We start from the raw sequence: 22212 nt of genomic DNA, 5'->3' as shown, positions 1-22212 counted from the left end.
AGCATAGTGGAGCTCTCCACATCCATGAAGCCGCCGGGGTGGATCTTAACGTAACGTAACGTAAATGTTTAATTTTTTATTTTATTTTTATTGGGAAAACCAGCCCATTTGTGCCTTTTCTCTCCCAAAAAAATAGGTCCTTAGATTTTTTTCCTTTTTGCAGAAAATCCATCTCATTCCCCCCCAAGTCGGTAATAATTTCTAAATGTCATAATAAATCATAAAATGTCAGCATAATACAGAACGCAGTACACGGTGTGAGGTTTGAATGACTGAGCTCTTTCAGTTGTACCTTGCACCTCCAAGAGCAGGTGAGGCATATTTTGGGCTTCACCTTGGATTGTGCTTCTATGCATAATGACCCATAATCAGAGAAGTCGTCAACCTCAAGCTAGCAAAAGGGTTTGGAGGGGGAGGAGCGAGCTGGCATAGCGTATGGTGGCGCCTCTATACAGCAACACAACCCAGGAGTGTCACAAAAAAAAAAAGTTATATGAGCATCTCAATTACTCGTGTTTATTTGCTATTATAGCAGGGATCTACTGTGTAGTACTTTCAACAAGGGACAAAGAAATGTTACCTCAAAATTGTGATTTATGAACTTCCTTACTAGATACAGCACTAAGTATGCTTCCGTATTGGAATGCATTTGATTTGCAATGTCGATTTTGACTGTGGTTGTGCTTCTTTGTAAAGGCGCAAAAAGCAGTGCTGCGGTAAGGCGTGGTGGAACTTCTGATCCCATATGATCAGCTTCATGATCACATTACCACATGGGGACTTTGTGACTAATCAGCACATGACACACTGCATGCGTTTTAGCCCGCTTTGCTCTTACCTGCATTATGCAAAGGTTGAACACACCGCAGGACATCATTTAGCTTTGAAACTAAGCCCAATAACTAGTGTAAAATAAGTGAGTCGACATAAGCCTAATAAGGAAAAAGTTATTTTTAACCGCGGGCTGTTGGAGTGGAGCAATATGACCACTTCCTCCAGACCATTTAATACAACTTGTTCGTCCTTGTTAGGGATATAGAAGAATAATCTTCCTACTACTCCTTGTGCAGTGCTAAAATATTAATTAGGACTGTGTTCTGCTGGAGGAGAAGCAGTGGTAACAAGGTTTAAGCAATGTTTTTCCACACTTGCTAAACATATTAGTAATATTATTGTAAAATCATGTTTTTGTACATATCCTTTCTTAGTTATCATTGTAGGCTATCAAATGAAAGACGAGTCTTATTAAAATTAACATTTACATAAGCACAATACAGAAAGATCATTTTGCTTTTACTATAATAAACAGCCATAGGACTGAGGTTTTGACACATACATCGCAAAAGTATTCACGTTTTCCACATTTTGTTATGTGACAGCTTTATTCGAAAATGAGGGGAAAAAATTCCCTTCATAATTCTACACACACAACACCCCATAATGACATGAAAAGGGTTATTTTTATAAATGTTTGCAAATTTAAAATCTCATGTACATACTGTAAGTATGCGCAACCTTTGCCTGATATTTAACACATTTGCAAACAATTTCAATGTTTGTCATCATGGGGTGCTGTGTGTAAGATTTTGACGAGAAAAATGAAACACTGAATATTTATCAGATGTTCTGTACAATCGTATATGGATCACATTTTAGACAACAGGTCAGTTTCAAACACTCACCCCGATGTTTAAAGTTTGCAAGACAAGTTGAGACATTTCTCAACGACTCAGGCTGATGTCTTTCCACACGCAGCATGAAGTGATGTCAGAAGTCATTTATTTAGTGATCCCCCACTCCCATGTACAAGAAGCATCCATGTCAAACTCACTTCATTTCAAACAACCAAAAACAAATAGGCAATAGCCTACATACAGTATACTTCTACAGTTTTATACAGACAAATGCATTAAAAAAAAGAAATGATTAATTTTTTGCTCTAAAATTTAAAACCTTTAACAAATTTAAAAGGCACATGATTCAGTAAAAAAGGAGTGCATGCACACCAGTCAAGTATCAACTTCATGCGTATTGTTTAACCCTGCAATGCCATCAAATTACAACAACATTTACGTTTTGAATGCTTTAAAAAAAACAGCACCACTAAATTTCACATCGCTTTTTATACAGCACAGAATATATTGAATATTTATAAAAACCTTAATTATTTCACTTGGGTCAGAAACAGCCTATTTCAGTTTGCATGCAGTGAAATTGGTAACTCAGATATGCAACACTGAGGATGTTTATACTGTAGAATATAAAGTTGGCAAATGAAAATGACTGAGGTGCTACAGGTTGACACCATAAAAACCTTCATTTTCATCCTGAAATCCCCGAGAGTGTTTTGAGCTCTGGGCTCAACTGATAATATGAGCAGCTTATCGTGTCATGGCGATGCATTTTTGTTGAAGTGCTTGGCACTGCAACAGCGAGCAGGACTATCTTCAACCCCACCCCGCGGTGGGGGGTTGGGGGGGTGGGGTGGGGGTGGGGGTGAAGAAGCAGTCGTCTTGATTTCATCAGCATTTCACTTCATGTTGTTTGTCCCTGAGCACAGTGCTGCTGAGAGCACCGAACTAGAGCTCTGAGAAGAAATCCCTTCTATGAGACAGCTGGTATGAAATAGTGGGTCTGGCTGTGGTCATTCTACAGAGCATCATCTGACAGTTTGCTGCTCTTCATTAGTCCATCTCAGGCATACACATGAACCACTTAGCCATGCGGCCTTGCTTCTTGGCTTGTCTCTCATGCACGTCCATAAGGGCATCCATGTAGTGACCGTACTCGCTGATGGCGTCTTCCACTCGAGTGATGTACAACCAGGCGATGACTACGCCAAATAGCTAAGGAGACAAAATGAAGGGGGGTTCACACATGACCTGACCGCTATGCCCTCCGAAACAGGCCATCCCAATGAATGAAATTTGTTCATTGAAGTCATTGTACATTTTTGTATATTTGAATGCAAAAAGGGAAAAATAAATTTAAGAGATTGCGAAAAACAGTTTGTGAAAACAGTTTGGGGAAGGCTGTTCTGTTCCCAATGCACAAAGCAAGATCCTAATAGACATGTTTGGAAGATTTTGGTGTAAAAGAAGTCCATCAAACACCTTTGGGATGAACAGAGAGGGTGACCAAGCAAAATTAAATAAATAAATGAAGATATCAAAACATGAAAAAAAAAAAAAAAATTGTAAATGCAGTCCCTCATTTATCACGGTTAATTGGTTCCAGACCCAACCGTGACAAGTCAATTTTAGCAAAGTAGGATTTAATACTGTATTAGTAAATGGCATATTTTCATCGTGAGAGCGTAGAAAACTTGTTCATGACCTTCGAAATACAGTTTATACAATTATTAGAGCCCTCTAGACATAAAATAACACCCCCATAGTCACCTTTACACTCATATGACCTAGTACAGTGGATGATAAGCGATAAGACATAACTCGCACTTTAGCATTGGGAAAGTTCCCTGTTGTATCTCAGACATAATATGGGTTGATCGCATGGTGTTACAAAAAAAGACTGACATCAATCAATAATCTATCCTCACTGTGACATTTGTTTTCACCACCTTGCGCACCTCCTACGCACGGGTTATGGGAACTCTGCAAAGTATAGAAAGCTACCAATCTAACTAGTTAGCCTCCAATTTATTTATTCTAAATTTAAGAAAAGGGTTTGAAACTGAGTGGGGAAGAAGGACAAAGAAAGAAGCAAAAAACGTACCACTTCCACACGTAATTGGAGGAGAACTTTTTGTCATTCTGCATCCACGGCTGACTCCATGCAGTGCAAGTTAAGATGTCATGTAAGCTAATGATTCATCAACATTACTGACACCTAGTGACCAGTGTAGAATACTACATGACTTGTGTTTCATTATTTTTTGACTAATAGTAGGCCTGGGTTAACCAGGAAGCAGCGGTAACTTATTCATTACTTTTTGAAAAAACGCGATAGAGTGAGGGAGCGGTGTTCAAACCGCAAAGTGGCGAGGGATGACTAATCTAATTTAGACAATGACGTTTTCTATGCGTTTCGACCTCTCATCCACACAAAAACAGTGATTTAGCGTGAGCTTCACTAATGAAATAAATGCATACACACATCCACACTTACTTTAAAAATGAATAGAATAGAAAGAACACAGTATATGACTGATAGAAGAACAAGGAAAACTTGATTTTTCGAAAAATAGCTTTCATTTGTGTTACACGTGTGCTTGCTTTTCTAATTTTTATTTTAAAATCTATGTATTTATTTATGCTTCTGCTGAAAGGGCTAACATTGAATCAAATGTTCTTCTGGAGGAGTTGACAAAAAAATATCCCACAAACATGTAGTGTGTACTTCATTTGTAATGTGTCAGAGAAAAATAGTTCAAATGTGCATTTCCTGTACAAAGTAATGTAGCATCTACTGTATTTCCCCACCATCAAACACAGTTTGAGCAAAGGGGCGTAAATGAAAGCGATGAGCGTGAAATGCATTTCATCAAACAGACTGTCGGTAGTAGCCAGGAAGCAATTTAACGGTAATCCTACAGACTGCTGAATATGGAGGTATATTTTAAATAAAGGAATGTGCTTCCAACTTTCAACAAAAGGTGTTTTTGATTTAGAAAGGCTGGGTGATAGAACGCTGCTCCTCTTGTAAACCTCCCTTTAACAAATCAGCGACCTGCCTCTGTTGTAAGTACAGTAAAAGAAGGCATACTGTGCGTGTGTGTACCTGAGGCAGCAGGATCCCCAGCAGAAGTACCGCAATAATCTTATAGTTGTCCGTGAGCCAGATGAAGAAGGCGTCGGTGCAGCCTCTGATGTGGATGACGTCAATCAGGTCCAAACGCTACCGTGGTGACAGCGGAGGAATGACAACAATAGGAGGAGAAATTAGACGACGCGGACAAATGCGCTGGCAGCCTGACACGATGTTCTTTTTTTGAAACATTGTCTGTGAATATTCTCATTCAACCAGGTCATTCTCTCCGGGCACTTAATCGATTGTAACGGGACTGTTCAGGCTGTTCAGTCTATTGGGGGAATAATGGATGCTACAACCTACAGTACAACCTGAACAGTCCAGTTGCAAGCGATTCAATGATCTTACAGTTTTTTTCCTTTACATAATAGTTATTTTTATTACATAAACACAGTATTATATTTTTCCTTTTTTACAACCAGTCGCTTTTCATTGCAGCCCTCTACAGTGTTTAACAATGCCGCCATCATTGTCATCTTGCTATTGAGCCACATGCAAGCTGCATTGGAAAATGGAAATATTGTTTTTTTCTGATTACTTGTACACCAATGTCCACGTGTGTGTGACAGAAAAACACAATTTTTGTGACGTTTTTCTACACATCACTGTGTCCCTTCAGTGTGTTATCTTTTAGGTGTGTGTATTGTATTGCATTGTATTTGTATCTACAGTATCAGTTTTGCAATTGACAAGCTGCAAACACATTGTAATAAAAACAAGTTTTAGGTTTCCTTTTAAAAACAAACACTGCTGTTGTTTTTCAAGCCAAATACAAACAATGTGGCACCAACTGTCTATTAAAAAGAGTTTATCAGCACCCTACAAAGCCGTAACACTGGGCACATGAAACAGTAACTACAGCGGCAGTGCTGCTGGGACAACTGAATGCTAATCACCGACAATGCATGAACGCACACTGACTTTATAATGTTTACCTTTGGCTGCCACTTTTAAATAAAGCTCCTGCTAGTAACACAGTCCACGTCACATCTAGACATCTTTTCTACAGTTTTGTAGCCTTGCCTTACCTCGTTTTCCAACACCTTGTATCCACACAAAGTATTGTCTACTTCATTGGGCTGCAAATGAAAACAGGAGCAAGAGTTAGAATATGTTAGAGATGAATGTGAGACATTCTGCGAAAAAACAAGACAGTGTCTGCCAGCGATATTAAAATATATGGTCCCAAGATGAGCTACCATCAATCTGGCCATCTGGTACAGGAAGAGGAGATGAGGGGAGGTGGATTAATCATTCTGTGTAACTCGTTTCGTCTACTGCCTTTAGTCATCACATCATTGAAGCATCACTTTAAACTGCAGGATATGATTTGCCAAAGGAGGAGCATGGGATAAAAATCATTCTGCGAAAAATACCATTATCTCCAGTAAACAAATACTGTACTTCTTTGTGAGCGAGAAATGAAACCCATCAATACAGGTGCGCATACACACACCTCAGGTGACGTTGCCCCGCTGCCACCGCTTTAACTACAAAATTAAAACTTGTCGAGTTAACTGCTGTGTCAGTTTAAATAATATGCAGGCCTGCCGCTGCAGACAGGTACAATGATTACAAAGCAGCGTGAACAGAACATCTAAGAGGGCTGCATAAAAGATATTCATATACCTTTACATCTACACTGTATATCTGAACCTTTCCACATTTTGTCACGTTACGACCAAAAACATACTTTATTGGGATTTTATGTGAAAGACCAAACACGAAGCGGCTCACAATTGTGAAGTAGAAGTGAAATGATACATGAGTTTCACATTTTTGTACAAATAAAAGACTGAAAAGTGTGGCGTGCAAAAGTATTCAGCCCCTTTTTTCACTTCCTTTTTTCACTTTCACTTTCACTTCCTGTTTTTGACAACAGCATTCTTCCATCTAGCAAACAAAGAAAATCAGAAAATTCCTGCCACTACCTGATGCAGAAAAAAGTTGTTCATGCTTTTGTTGGATTATCGGAATGCTGTTAATAGGTTGCCCTAAGAAATCTTCAAAGACCCTTCAGTTAGTACAAAATACTGCTGCATGAGTCTTGACCGGAACCAGAAGAAGAGATGATATCGCACCTCTATTAGCCTCACTGCGCTGCAACTGAGTTTAAAATTCTCCTCCCTTGGACTAAGACTTCTGGCTTGATCATCCATCATATAGCCCTCTTCTCTTTTTATATCTTCATCCAAATTACAGACATGTGCTTGTCAGTCTCCTAAAGGCGTGTACCTAATTTCTTGGCATTTCGGCTAACACCCTAAAGTTACAGTGGGTGTTTTGCATAGGGCATGTGGGAAATTTTAAGTCAATCTGACTTACGAGGTCAAACTTGGAGTTAAATAACAGCGTCACAACACGGTCCATTTGTCAGAAAAATGGCACAGCAGGCAACACAGTAGGGGTGCATGTTTTGCATGAGATGAGTTGCACAAACAAATACATACAGTCAAAAGGAGGATATTCCTCCAAACTTGAGGCCCATCTGTGGCGATTATCTGCACAAACTACTCATAGAAGTTATGACATTTCAGGCACACATCGTGGCTGACTCAGGTTCGGTGCCGATTTCCATCAACGGATCCTTGAGTATGAAACTCAGTCGATCTACCTTTGCAAAAGTCTGAAAGTCAGCCACTGCCCCTTTTTCTCTGTAGATTATTATTTTTATGAAGTTCTAACTACGTATTTTATTAACTAACTCCAAAACTGCATGATTTCCTGTATTTGTAAAAGCAAAATACTGCCGTGCACTTTATTTTTGGTAAGAGGCTTGAATCTGGTCTGCAGTGTGTTTGTAAAATGTGACAAATTATACTCAAGAAACTGATATATTTTAGAAGTTTGGACAGAAATTTTCTAAACTTGTCATTTATATATTCTAGAGAACTACCTCATGTGCATTTAAAACAAGTGTGTATTGTTCAATGTCTTTCTACAAAATAAGATTGGAACATTGAACGTGTATGCTGTCAGTTATATTTTTAAACGCCTCTGGAGTTGAGCTGTGTGATTACAGCTGGTGGTCACAGATGGGCTACATAGCCTGTTTATGACTCTGCATATGATGACTATTTGTGATAAAGTTTCAGGGCCATGACAATTGAGTGAGTTAGTGAAGAAACTTTGGCAAAGATCTGAGCTTTAGCTGTGGAAGCGTCAGGTGTATAAATTAAAGAAGTCAAATGGCGTCTGTTGTTATGTGTGGGTGTGCAAATTGCCTGAGAGTGTCTAGCAAGTCAAAAGGCGTAAAGACTTGGACACAAATTGAAAGGCGGTTTCGAGGCTTTCATTGTAAATAGTCTTAACTGCAATTATCATTTATATATTTATATATTTCTGGCCATTTTAAGTAATATTACTGCCCTGATATTAGACGGGCTAGTACTTTTCCAACTTGCATCATACATTGGCTCCAGTTGAACTGATTCTTTCCCTTGAGTGGGTTTGATTTCCTCTCATTGATCCGATAAGTTCACCTTAACTGCCTGCATTCAGTGTCATTATGAAAGGGTACACTGATTAATAGCCATGGCAACATATCGCTTGGCTCGGGATGTTAAGAGCACAGTGGAGGAAAATAAAAACTGATGACAATGCATGTTACTGTTCGTCCCTCTATGGCACTAAAAATGGATAATTGGCAGTTCCCCTGCAGCGCTTACTAGATTAATTTTCACTAAACTCAGTGGGGAAGAAATTTCATAACACATGGAGGCCCTTTTTTGATTAACTCAGCACGCAATTGCGGGAGTGACTGAAGACAGGGTACAGGCTCGTTGACACTGTCTTGTGGGGGCCTACTGACATTCCAGGTATTGTTTCCACTGGACTACTCATATGCTTGATTCTCTTGTTTGATTGGGACTAGAGGCGCTGAACTGTGAGTTGCTGCTTGTCTCACTTTTCATGCAAGTAAGTCTTCGCAGCGTACATTTGGATGGACATTCGTTATGGAACCATGACTCTTGAGGAGGACGAGATGAACATTTTTGAGTGGACTGGGAAGGGGGCTCTATGGGACATGGGGTTGTTTTTGTAAAAAATAAAAAATAAAACTATAATGAAAAGACCTTTCGAAGAAAGAAGGAGGGGGATAAAAAGTTCCTGACCCAGGCAACACTGATGCACAAGCTATGCTAGCAGTGCTCTTCAACAAGCGTATACGTATACATTGTATTCATACAATATATGTGTAAAGTATTGCGAAAAACCTTTGAATTAACCTTTAAATGGTGGGATGACCCCTCATTTCCTCCTGAATGTTAATTGCACAGCTAATCACAATACAGTCGTCCCTCATTTATCGCGGTTAATTGGCTCCAGACGAGACAGCGATTTCCGCGAAGTAAGATTCAATATTAATAAATTGAACATTTTCAGAGTTAGTGCATATAAAACCTGTTTCTGATTTTCTAAATATGTTTTTACCATTATTAGAGCCCTGTAGACATGAAACAATACTGCTATAGTCACCTTTACACTCCTTATTATTCTTTGTTTACGCCACGTTGCGCAACTAATGTGCAAGCTATGGGATCTCTGCAGGGACGGCCGTCACTTTAAGCATAGCAAGCTACCGAGCTAACTAGTTGGCCCCCTATTTATTTAGTCTAAATTTAAGAAAGGATTTCAAGGGGGCGGAGGACAAAGTAAGACGCCAAAAACTTACCACTTCTCCACAGAATGGAAGGAGAACTTTTTTTTTCATGGCTGACTCCATGCATGGTTAAGGTAACGTAATGTCTCAATGTAACTTTACTGCCGCCAGAACACTATAGACTTGTTTTTAAATTTTTTTCTTTTACGAATAATAGTCGACCATGAGACAACGATCATTTATTGATTAATTAATTAATTTAGAAAAAACACGATAGAGTGAGAGAGTGATGTTCCAAACGCAAAGTGGCTAGGGATGACTATAATATGGCTTCCAACTTTGAGGGAACAGGTTGGGGAGTGCGCTTTTGTGTTTCATAAAGGCAAGCGTTAATGGGTTTGGATGATGAAACGGAACAGAGATGGCACTAAGCACTTTCTCAGGACCTCTGACCTCACAAATGGACACAAATTCCCACAGACACAGACCAACATCTTGTAGAAAGATTTCTCAGTGGAGAGGAAGTTGTTATAGCTGCAAAGAAGGAAACAACTCCTCTCTTGTCTTTCATTTTCACTTCTTGTAGATGAAATGACCAAGGTGGATCAATATTCAATTCACATTAGTGCAGCACATTTGAGTGTGCAGAGGGATTTACTTGGCATCCCTGCAACTGGCAAATGCATTTATCAAGTTCTTGTTGTTTAAGCGCATTGTAATGTAATAGGTTTGTGTACAATAATGTACCACTCACCTTAGTTATACAGCAGGTATATGGCACTCCACAGGCCAGTGGCCCCCGTGTAGAACAGTTGTGGTACATGTTGACTGACCAGTCTTTATAGTCTTGGCCACCACAACACTTAAACTGTCAAGAGAAAGGAGATGTGACAGAGGGAAGGTTACATAATTATTCAAAAGTGACAGAAGCGTAGGGGAGGGGAAAAAAACTAAATGATTAAGAGGACAAACAAAATGTTTCTGATGTGCTTGGCATGATGACAGAAACATTGAGGGCCTGAAATGAGACATAATTAACAGGACAATTTGCATGTAATTATGAGCCTGTGTTTGTCCCTCCATGCAGTTCAAAATCAGGGTCCAGGTGGTTGTGGTGATTGGGGGGGGGGGGGGGGGGGTAAAATCAAGGGCAACATTAGTAGGAAAATTTCCTGAGGGGAACTGACACATACATTAAAACGCACCAAACTGGCAAGTTTATGTACTAAATGTTGCGGTACCTTTTAAATAAACTTTTGGGGTCATCCCTATACACAATATAAACACGCAACCTGAAAATGTGTTGGGCAAGTTACTTGCAAAATGTAATCTAGTTAATACCTGTATGTAGTTACTATCATTTAAAATTATCAAAATTATTCAACCCTCATTATAAATTAAAATTGATTTGCACTTTTTATTTTTACTTGCAGCAGTTTGCAATAAAACAACAAAAACAATTTAAATAGCTCAACACATCTAATATTACAAACTGAACTGTTTTATAAATTGGCCATCTATTGCAAGTTTGTACATTTTGAAAATAAATGTAATTTACAGTAGGGATTGAATCATGTTCAGCGCAACTGTATATCTTATTGCTTTCTTTGAATTGTATTATTAAGTTGCTGAAAAAGTATTTCCCACCTTCCTGATTTCTTTGGTGGCCCAACCAGTTATTAGGTTTAGGGGGCAGTTACTTTTTCACACAGGGTCATGTAGGTTTGGATTTTTTTCTTCCTTAATAATAAAAAGTTTCATATAAAAACTGCATTTTGTGTTCAGTTGTGTTGTCATTGTCTAATATTTTAATTTGTTTGATGATCTGAAACATTTAGGTGTGACAAACATGCAAAAAAATACAAAATCAGGAATGGGGCAAACACATTTTGAAACCGAAAATGACACAGGCAGCAACACATACAGTACATGAAGAGGTTTTGAAAACACTCTTCTCTCAAACTGGAATAATGACTGACTGTCAATAACACAGCACACACAAGTGTCACCTGGAAAACATCTCCATTCAGTTATAACTGGAAAAATTGTGTGTGGACTATGCCGTTTACACATTTTGTCGGGGTTTGGTCAAAGTACATGTTTTGGATGCAGCAAAATGTGTTTTGTGCACAATGGAGGTGCTGTACTTTGGAAATCACAGCAGCTGAAACGTAAGTTTCACCACTTCGTTGTCTTTGGCAATGCGCAAACAGGCTGAAATTGACATCAGATTGTGTTTTATACACAACAGACCCAGAAAAAATATTTGACACCGTTTAACCAATGTGTTTTGTAATAATGTGTTTGCAACATTTTTTTATTTTATTTATTTTTTATTACAACTGCAAATCACTGTAGTCTATGCGTCACGCCCCCTGAAGTGACAGCACCTTCTCTGGTACCCTTTCAGGAGAATCACCTTCCGTCAAAAGTCAAATAAGTAGTAGCAGTTGTTTTGATGAGGTTGCCCTTCATGTAAAAAAATTCATGTCACAATAGGACCGATGCAACGAATTGAAATTAAAAAGGCATCAATTATAACAGCTGCCCATTTTTCAAATAAAGTGCTTCTTAGAAAACACATGAATAGTAGCACAGCAGCTGTGCTTTGTCATTATGTACTCACAATAAATATTTTATCACAACGGGGAAAGTGAGCTGAAAAAAGAATGAGCCATACAGTCAGAGAAAACATAGTTCTGAAAGGATGAGCTACAAAGGAATGGAATAAATTAAGTCTATTTAGTTTAGTCTGCCGTTTGCCAAGTGGGTGATCAGTGTGCAAACGGATGCCAGGAAGTTACTGCCGTGCCTTGTACCTCCTCATGACACGGACTTGTTCAGTTTATTTTTCTGACTCTGGGTCACAATCAAACTAGGGGAACAGGAGGCCAAAGTCATTTTGGTGCAGGAGGAAAGAGGATACAGCTTGGATTTTATGATGCTTAATGCTAAACTTGCCATAAAACTGTGAGCTTTTTTTTTTTTTAATAAACATAAATGCACAGATACTTCTGTTACTGAAACTGCCCACACATTTAATGGGGCTCTATCAGTCTGGCATCAGAATATTTGCTATAAACGTCACTTTTAAAGCATTATGTTGACTGATTTAGGTTCCTGGGACAGTTTTATCAAATCTCTTATAGACCCAACAAAAAACAAATTACTTATCTTTGTGAAGTTCACATTTTTGATGGCAGCTCTTGTTTTAGATTGTTCATGTACAGTATACCTAATCAAGTAATGCTTGCAGTTTGTGGTTGCAACACTATGATGCTCTTCTGTGATGTCCCAATACAAACTGAATGTACCTGTATATGTGGCACAGATGAATTTACAAGACAACTGAGACCACAAAAAAATGGGCTTGCAAATCATTGCCTAGCAACAATGCCACACAGAACGAAATGACACCTGCCCTGGAAATCCAGGTTCACAATCAGAAACAGGGCCATATATGCCATTGAATGAGGAGGTTTTGACATTACAGTAGAGTATACGGTGCCTCGAAGGATGTCAATCTGGGTTCACAATTAGAATTGGGGCTTGAGATGGTTTGGATGTTATATTGCACCTTGGAGGACATTAAAGAGCAACCGCAGGAAACAGCACAAATAAGGCAAGATCGAAGTGGCCTGCAATGACAGAATAACAGCCTCAAGAGGAGCTTCTCTGAGATCCATGATGAGGTCATAAACCTTAAGGAGTAAAATAGAGCACTGTGTAATGATACCAAGGCACTACGGGCTGATATCAAGGTACAATAAGATGATAATGCGACCTTATGCGCTGCTCTTAAGGTTAAAAACCAGAGGAAAATAGAGCACTACGCAATGATGCCAAGGTGCTACAGGATTATATCAAGGTACTACTGGATGGTAATGCTGCCTTGCATGCCACTCTTAAGGAAGAGAAAGAAGCAAAGGAAAAAACAAAGAACAAATGAAAGATGCAGTTGAAGAGATTGAACACAATGCACGAATGAACAATGTGATCCTCAGAGGGCTACGAATTATAACCAGATCAAATGCCAGGGCAATTGAGAACAGAGGAGAACCAGAACAAATTGCCAATTTTCTACAATCAAAGAAGGTGGATTTAGATACCAACAACATCGATGCATGCTTCCACAGTATGACAGAAACAACACCACATGTCATCATCGTTAAGTTCAACAACAGGGAATTCAAAACCGCAACACAACGCCATCACCAAGAAAAAAAATTTGGGGAAGCAAGGAAAGACTCAAGATACTTGGGGCACCAACTGCAACTTCTACATCAAGCTAAATGGGGGGCAGAAAAGGCAGGAGTGCTTGTTGTCAATGATAGGAGGATCTGGATAAGGATCTAGACAAATACAGTTAATTTTTTTTTTTTTTTATGGTAGCCAAACCACTGCCATTACTGCTGAAGAATGAATGAATGGGCCAATCAGATGATAAACATCACATCACCATGACTAGGAAAATGGAGGATACGACCCACAAACAAAGAACAATGCAGTTGGAAGGATATACATAATATTTGACATCACTACCACATTGCAAGGTCCTGGTCAACAAGAACTACTGGAATTAGGAACGCATGTATCTACTGTCAATGACATTCACAATAAAACACAAAAAATGGCAGGACAGGAAGACCTGAAAGTGGAATCCTTTGGCTATCCGGACCACAAATGACTGGTATAAATCCTGACAACAACAAAAGAATACAGATTTATTTTTTTTAATATATATTAAAAACAACTGCTTTTATTATATGGAGGAACAATAAAACAATATTAAACCCAACAACAAACTATCAATTATATATATCAACAGCAGAGGTATGTATTGAAACTATAATAACATCAAGCAATATTTGAGTCAATTCATCGAACCCTTCAATTATTCACAATGCGAGAAACTTGGAGTGATGCGGAGAAAGGCATGAATTCTGTGCAAAGGATATGAAGTAAACTACATCAACAGAAACAAAGAGTGGAAGGAACTTTAAATTCATTCTTGATCAACAAACCTTAATTCTACCTTAATCCTGATCATTTTGTTAAGTTACTTCACATTTGGTAAATATGTTGAATACAGGAAGTGAACAAATGTATTAGCAATTGATGTGAAGCAGAGAGGGAGTAGGATTCATTAAGCTGTGCTTCTTCCTACTCCTTTTTAGACATGTGGAATTGTGAATTGTAACATGAAGTACTCCAGTGTAATCTGCACGCATGTTAAAAAAAAATGAAAACCATACCATATCATCATAAAGCCACATATTTGTGGGCCTTGCAAATTAATGTTCTAGTTTCTCAAACTACAAAATATGCTCAATCATTGTGCTCGGTGTGAGCACATTGTAACGATATGGTGTTTAAATAGAGTTCTTTGTAAGAGTAGGTTTCAGACATCTGCAGAAAATGGGAAATATATTCTTCGTGGATTGTGATGAAAGAAAGAACAATACCGCCGGACTATGCAGCTGGACAGGCCAATTATTTTCTTTTCAACAATGGGATAACTCCTGAGAAATAATCTCAACAATACACTAAGTACACTCTTCGGAGTGGCTAAAACAAGTTTGCTGGTAGAATGAGTGTATCTACAGCAAGTGTATTGCTGGTGGTGATGAATGGACCCTTCCCACCTACACTGCGCCAGCCTCCTCCCTCACACACTCCGTGGATTAATTAAGGCCTGTGCAACACAGGTGCCTGAAGCAGCAGACAGTGGAGCAGTGACTGACTGACCCTTCTAAAAGGCAACCGGTGACCACCACACACTCAGACCACGCTTCTGATTTACTCATCAAATTTACAGTAAAGAGATGAAACATGAATTTTTAAAGATGTTTTTCTTTTATGGCCCGCAGTATGTTTGTGCGACTTCAATTACGCCTTCCTCTTTTATCCTTTCTTTTATGCCAGTTATTGATCTATTTCCACATTTTTACAAACACAGTACTTGCTGCTAGATTCATTTGAATATAAAGTATTGAAAGTGTAATATAAAACTGCTGTGCCTAAATGCCATCAGTGCCTACAGTGATGAACTTATAAATATGCATGATAATTTTGGTGCCAAACAACCACAAGACTATGGAAATGTGGCCGATCAAAGTGAGAGATTGCTGCATTTGCTATGTTACCTGTTCTTTATGGCTTCTTAATGTACAGCAGTGTTCGCATATTTATTGGCAATTTACTTTTGTATTCTCGTATGAATGCTGAGTACAAATATACAGTACATCCTTTTATTTTGGTTTAATACACTGTGTGGCAAACGATGATTTGACTGCAACGATTTAATGAAAATATCTGTATATTAACTGTATTTTATGGTCTCCTATATGTTTCAACATACTGTATAATAATGTGATGTTATTTTGAAACAGTCTAAAGGCCCTTTTTAAACATGACTGTAAATGCCATATTTCCATTGGAGTATACAAAGGGAAAGGTCATCTTTTGAAATAAACCACTGGTTGTGACATAAGCCGTCACTAATCAAAAGGATTGCTCTTTAGCGTCAAGCGGACGCAGGAAATAAAGCTTTCGACCCAGAATGGACAGACTTTTATGTTCATTCTTCCCTCTGGAAGCACAAAAGCAGTTTGTCTCATAGGTTCCGAGACCATGGCACATGTGTTGGGGGCTGTTGGGTCCGGGCCTTAGCTTGAGGTAATTTTGTGCATCTGGACCTATTTCAATTTCAGTTGAACACCTGAATACCCCGGTCTAACATTTTAAGAGGGACTGTGTGCAACTCCCTCCAAATTAAATTTTTTGAAAGCTATCATAGTGTTTTAAAATTACAGATTGTACAAAATAATTGCTTACCAGACATGTAATTTGATATGGTGACATGCAGAAATCAATTCATTACATCAACATGTGAAAGGCTTGTCACATCCAGCAGCCAGAACAGTGAAGAACTGAGGTTGCCGTTTATATTCCACTATTTTACCTACCTCACAACTTAACCAAGTTAGTAGGTTTTAAGCCCTAAGATCATTCAGAGCACTTGCACAATCCTTAACCACACATGCTGTGCAGCAACCTTGTAAGCCCAGCCTGCCTAAAAGAACATTTTCTAATCTTTTGCTAATCAGATGCCTTTGTGTAGTCTGCCTAATCTCAAAGCCTCATGCATCTGCAGCTGCCAGACAATTCATCTCAATGTGCTTTGATAAGCGCGGTAATGCCATCTTCTGCCTCAGGCTGTTAGATGGTGCAGAAGTATGGTGTACATTTAAGCAGGTAAAGTGTGATGGCTCCGAATTATTTTGGACACAGAATGTATGCAATGATCCAACCTGGCAAATAGCGCAATTAACCGCAACCAAGAACTATTGGTTTAAAATTGTAAAACACTTGAGTAAAACGACTGTACCTTCCTTTGAACGAAGTCCATTATGTTTTTGAAGTCCAAGTCATCGTAGTAGTTGACTATGCCTCTTCGTATGTTCTTGTTCAGTAAATCCACTGTCTGGAGGGCAAGAGAAAAAGGGAGAATCAAGTAGCTTGTATATAATAATAGGGTGACAATGTTAGCATCATGTTCCAAAAACTGTGGAAAATTGATGTCATAATGGTAAGTTTGAGGATGAAATGTTGGGGTTTGTCAAGGTGACTGATCCAGTCAAGTGGAAATGGAAATGTGACAGTCTGACAGCCCACATCTGCCAGTCGCAATCTGGCACGGCAGGATCACATCAAGCCAAGTGTCCAAGCATCCAGAGAGAGACAAAAAAGTTATCTCTTGGAAGTTCGTTACCATGATGCTTTCCATTTAATGTTGTTTATTTAACTAATTTGCCCCAGCATTCGTTTGTGAAGAGTCGCCTTATCAGCAGTGACAGGGTGTTGGTCCATTGGTGTTGTTACATTGTGTGTGTGTGTGTGTGTGTGTGTGTGTGTGTGGTACTCGGTGTTATAGCAAATGACTGAATTAGGCGTAAAACGTTTCAATTAGGGGTGACTGCCAAGATAGATGGATATTTTCCTGTTTTCAAAGTTTGTGGTAACGCCTTGCTGTTTGGCCGGAACAGGATCCCACCGATTGAAGTTCTAATTGAAAAGAAAACTAATAGTGCAACACACATTTTGTAGAAACATCAGTTAAAGCAACTCACCTGGTTGCGGAACACTAGTGCCAGGATTCCCCCAAGCAGCTCCAGGATGAGACACACTGCCAGTGTGTACATGAACTGTGACCAACAAAACAGCAACAATCATTAAGACACAGTGTCACTTAAGAATATATTTAACACTGGTTACAATAGTGGTTTTAAAGGCTGGTATATGACAGAGTTCACTCTGTCTTTATCATCAGTGACATACTACATGATTATTTAAAGGTGTTTTCACACATCTGTTTTTTGTGTGAGCTAACAACTCACTGCACACAAAAGCAAAAGGGTGACAATTTGGCAATCAATGCACCCCTACTGTGTTTCCTGTGCTATTATTACCACATAATGGTGCTGTTATTAAACACCATAGTTTTACCTCACAGAAATTTCAAGTCAATCTGACTTGAAATTTCTCACATAGCTCAATGGGCCCAACAAAACACCCACTGTAAATGTCACTTAGTCAAGTCCTTTCATGTTCAAATATATGTATGTATATGTGGGAAGTGATAAGAAGTCAAGCATCCTTCTCATACTTTAATCAGCGTGAAACTACTGCCCTCGTGTTTAACAACGTTCAGAAAAAAAGCTACCTGTACCTCCATGGGTGAAGCTATGGGTGCACTACTCACCATCTTGAGGAGAACTAGATTGTCCCTCAGTGACGCCAAGACCCCGATGAACGAAACAATGAACATAACTATTCCCAAGAGGATGAGGATCACAGCGGGGGCCAGAAACACCCCCTCCAGTGTCTTGTAGCGCTGTCGCTCCACCTCAGCATAGATACCGATCGCTAAGATGCAGCCACCTATCAACTGGAAACACAAAGACAAGACAGGTGAAACAGTCAAAGTAAGTAAAATAAGATGTGTTCAAAATCAACACTGGGCCACATACGCTGCACAACATGTGACAGATCAAAATGTTTCAGAATAAAAAATAACATGGCAGTGATTGATGGAAATGGCTTCTTACTCATCAGTGGACCAAATGTAATGTGTGAATTCACCCTCTCTGGAGGCTTTGCCAGTAAGCCATCAAGGCCAGCTCCAATTATCATCTGTAGTTGAGCCAAACTGAGATGGACTTCACTGGTCACTGGTGGTCATGGGATCAATGAATACAAGCTGGAAAAATTTGCAATATAAAAAGACATACTTTTTTTTTTAAAGAGCCTGACGGCAATTAATTGGGCCAATTATGACGTATCACCGATTAATCAACTTCGGTGACTATGTAACCGATATATTAACTTTTTTTTTTTGCTGCGTGGAGATTCCGTCGCTCTGTTCCTGTGTGTCTGTGTGCTGCACCCCGTCTGATTACCTGGCCCCTCCCCTCTCACACACAAACACAGACCAGCGATGTTCAGCTCTTCCGGTCGCACTCACTCAGCTGCAGCAGAGAACACGATGAGAGAAACAGCGAAAGAAACTGCTTTTTTTGTTGTGTTTTTTTTTTTTAACCGTGGTAAGCTGTGATTTTTTTTTAACGTAAGCTTTCGAGAGTGTATTGCAGCGGTTTAACGTCATGTACAGTATGTTGCATCTATGAAGAATCTATGATAAACAAAGATAGATGCAACTGTTAATCCACATGTCCACCATTATCAAATATGACTATTATACAGCGTTTTAAAGTGAAATAAAGACATATGCAACTGTTAATTTCCATGTCCATCATTAATAAAAGACTACTTACTACACAGTGTCCCACTTTATTTACAGGGGCTCATACATTCACAATGTCGTCATTAAAATAATTTTGAAAATGTTCCAAGTAATGCATTTAGTTGTAACATTATATAATTGCATGTTTTGAAAGCAGCTAGATTGCGACAAAAAATGCAGTTCTGTCCCTTGTATTAAGTCTAGTAATGTACTACGTGTTTGGATTATTTCTTATTTTGTTTGTAGTCAACTCTTTTTTTTTTTTTCCACTTTTTAATTTTTGCTTCAACATTTGTTTTTGAGCTGTTTGCAAATAGTGGTCGCAGATAGAACTTTTCAATAGCTAGTAAATATGATACCAATATATAATTGATATTTGTAAGATGCTTATGTTTAATTTAGTCGTCTTCTGCTTCAAATCTCCGGTAGGCATCTCTGTGTGGAGTATGCATGTTCTCCCCATCCGTGCGTGGGTTTTCTCCGGGTACTCCGGCTTCCTCCAACATTCCAAACATGCATGTTAAGTTAATTGCCGACTCTATATTGTCCATAGGTATGAATGTGAGTGTGAATGGTTGTTGGTGTATGTGCCCTGCGACTGGCTGTTGAACCCTGCCTCTCGCCCAAAGTCAAATGGGGTAGGCTCCAGCATGCCACCCTAGTAAGGACAAGCGGCATAGAAGATCTATGAATGAATGAGTGGTCTTCTGCTTCTTTGTGTTGAATCATATTTTGGGTGTTATAAGCTAAAATAGTCCATCATACTGTCCTACGGTATCAGATAAAGTGCAGGTCCGGTGCAGCCACTATTTGGAAATACTTTGTCATGTCCTGTGCTGTTGCTCACAGTTGGAACCGGGCTTCAATGTGCTGAAACCACGGGCATGAGCTGTGTTGCCAAAAGTCGGCAACTTAACTGTCGTACTGAAGTTAACTGCCTCGTTAGCATCAAGCAGCACCCTCAGAGTTTTGCATCCCATAGCATGTGGATTTTATTGTGTATTTCATACGGCTTTGCAGCTATCGAACTTATGTGTAAGCACATAACAGCAAGTACATTTTCGACATGATAACATGAATACCGTAACCTAATAAATCATAAAATAAATGTCATTGTTTCATCACTGGTAGTATAAACAAACATATTGACACTACACTCGCAGCTTAAAACGCATAGTAAATGACAAAACATTATACATTATAGCATTATTAAGTGAAAACATTGTACTCAATTGAAAGACTCCTTCAAAAAGGAATGCACATTTAAAAGATTTACTCCATTTACAACAGTGTCATCAGTGGACATATAACTCATGTAGAAGGTCACCAAATGTGGATATGTGATTTCAGAAGGAGACAGTAGCCGAGGAGCGGTATAAACCGTTCGCTTGCCACTGAACAACAAGCAACAACCACATGACCCGGAAGAAAAGGAAGTGAAATGTGGTGACGCAAGCAAATTAATAAAAACTCTGAAAATACACAATCCAACAATGCAAAAACACTTGTGGAATTTTTGACCTGCACATTCACCACCCTATGAAATAATAATGCAACATGGTGAGTTTTTTTCTATTATTTATGTTGTGACCTTTTTGAGCCACCAATCGAGCCAGTGACTGCATTTATTTGCAGTTTGCTTTGTTTTTTTTAGTAAGAAAATATTTATGGTTTTGTGGCATGAGCCGCAGGATAAGCCACCATAGACGGCATTAAGAACTGCATTATTTATTTAGAAATAATTCCGTTTTTTTGTTATTTATTTCAAATGCATATGTATGTTCTACCAACCAGTCCAGGGTGTACCCCGCCTGTCGCCCGAAGTCAGCTGGGATAGGCTCCAGCATACCCCGCGACCCTAATGAGGAGAAGCGGTATAGAAAATGGATGGATGGATGTTCCATTTCCAGCATGTTGTATTATATTTCAAAATGACTGAAAGTTTTTCTCTTCTTTTCAATAAAGATATTTCAAAATAACACATTTTAGAGCTGTAATTATAATACCTCGAAATCGTTATATTTTTGCCCAAGGTTATCATACCGGCCCATGCCTACTCGCCTCATATTGTTGTCACATTGTCTCATATTTTCGCAATAACCACGCGGAAAGTAATGAAGTATGAAAAGGCTATTGGTGGACGTCATAGTAGGTTTACAATAACAGTCCTTGATATAGGTACAAAATCTGGAAGTTCTTTATCTCCTTTCTTAATTGCCTCGTGTTCACACTGTATAGTGCAGATGAGAGCAAGGTGAAGGTGTAAGAGAGGGTGTGGCCACCTTGTTGTGGGAAGATCTTTGGAGAGGAATTAACTAACTTACAACTATTTGGGGGAGAAAAACAAGTCGTAGAAGTTCTAAGTACATTGTCACTGTGACACAATTAAACTTAACAAACGTATTTGTAAACACAGCGTCACTGTCGAGTAACGCGCACACCACAACATCGAGGCATAAGAGACAAACTACTCACAAACCAAACGATGGCGTAGGAGAAGAGGATGAATTTGAGGAAAATGTAAGAGAATCTCTTGCAGTAGCGTGTCCCGTCATTGTTAGGCATCGTGCTGTTGGCAGAGGACGTCTGGATCACCGTCTTGTTGACTGACGCCTCACTTCCGCATTGTAGTTGTCTGCACACCTGGAGGCGCGTGCAGTCTAATGGCTGAAGGGAGACGTTCACAAACGCCATGACGTTCGCTTCAGTTTCTAAGATGATATACGATCCATCCATCCATTTTCTATACCGTTTGTCCTCACTATGGTCGCGGGGGTATGCTGGAGCGATGAAATACTGTGGAATACGCTGGAAGCGAGTTACTGTTTGTTTGACCCTCACTTTGAATATATTGTTGTTGAATATATTGTATGATGTCGTGTATATCTGTTTGCTAATTGTCAATGCATTGAACATCACCTCTCATATATGCACATAGGCCTACGTACAACATGATTTTTTTTCTAAACAAGATAGGAGACGTCGTTGGAGGGGATAATTTATGGAAATGAACAAGGTACTCGATATACCAATA

At 39.1% G+C, this 22212-nt stretch overlaps 1 protein-coding gene across 1 annotated transcript; it reads right to left on the bottom strand.

Annotated features, from left to right (window-relative positions):
- Positions 1-1440: 1440 nt before the first annotated feature.
- Positions 1441-21803, bottom strand: tspan15 (tetraspanin 15). Its single transcript, XM_054771658.1, has 8 exons — positions 21654-21803; positions 18138-18323; positions 17506-17580; positions 16764-16859; positions 10128-10241; positions 5799-5849; positions 4741-4857; positions 1441-2846 (listed from the first exon to the last, which is right to left on the bottom strand). Exons 1-8 carry the CDS (start codon positions 21741-21743, stop codon positions 2685-2687), a joined length of 891 nt encoding a protein of 296 aa, XP_054627633.1. The 5' UTR covers positions 21744-21803; the 3' UTR covers positions 1441-2684.
- Between the last annotated feature and the right edge of the window lie 409 nt (positions 21804-22212).

The sequence above is a fragment of the Dunckerocampus dactyliophorus genome, chromosome 3 (assembly GCF_027744805.1).
Source record: "Dunckerocampus dactyliophorus isolate RoL2022-P2 chromosome 3, RoL_Ddac_1.1, whole genome shotgun sequence".
Taxonomy (NCBI): domain Eukaryota; kingdom Metazoa; phylum Chordata; class Actinopteri; order Syngnathiformes; family Syngnathidae; genus Dunckerocampus; species Dunckerocampus dactyliophorus.
Note: the sequence above shows the minus strand (reverse complement) of the source record. Positions and strands in the feature narration are given on the sequence as shown.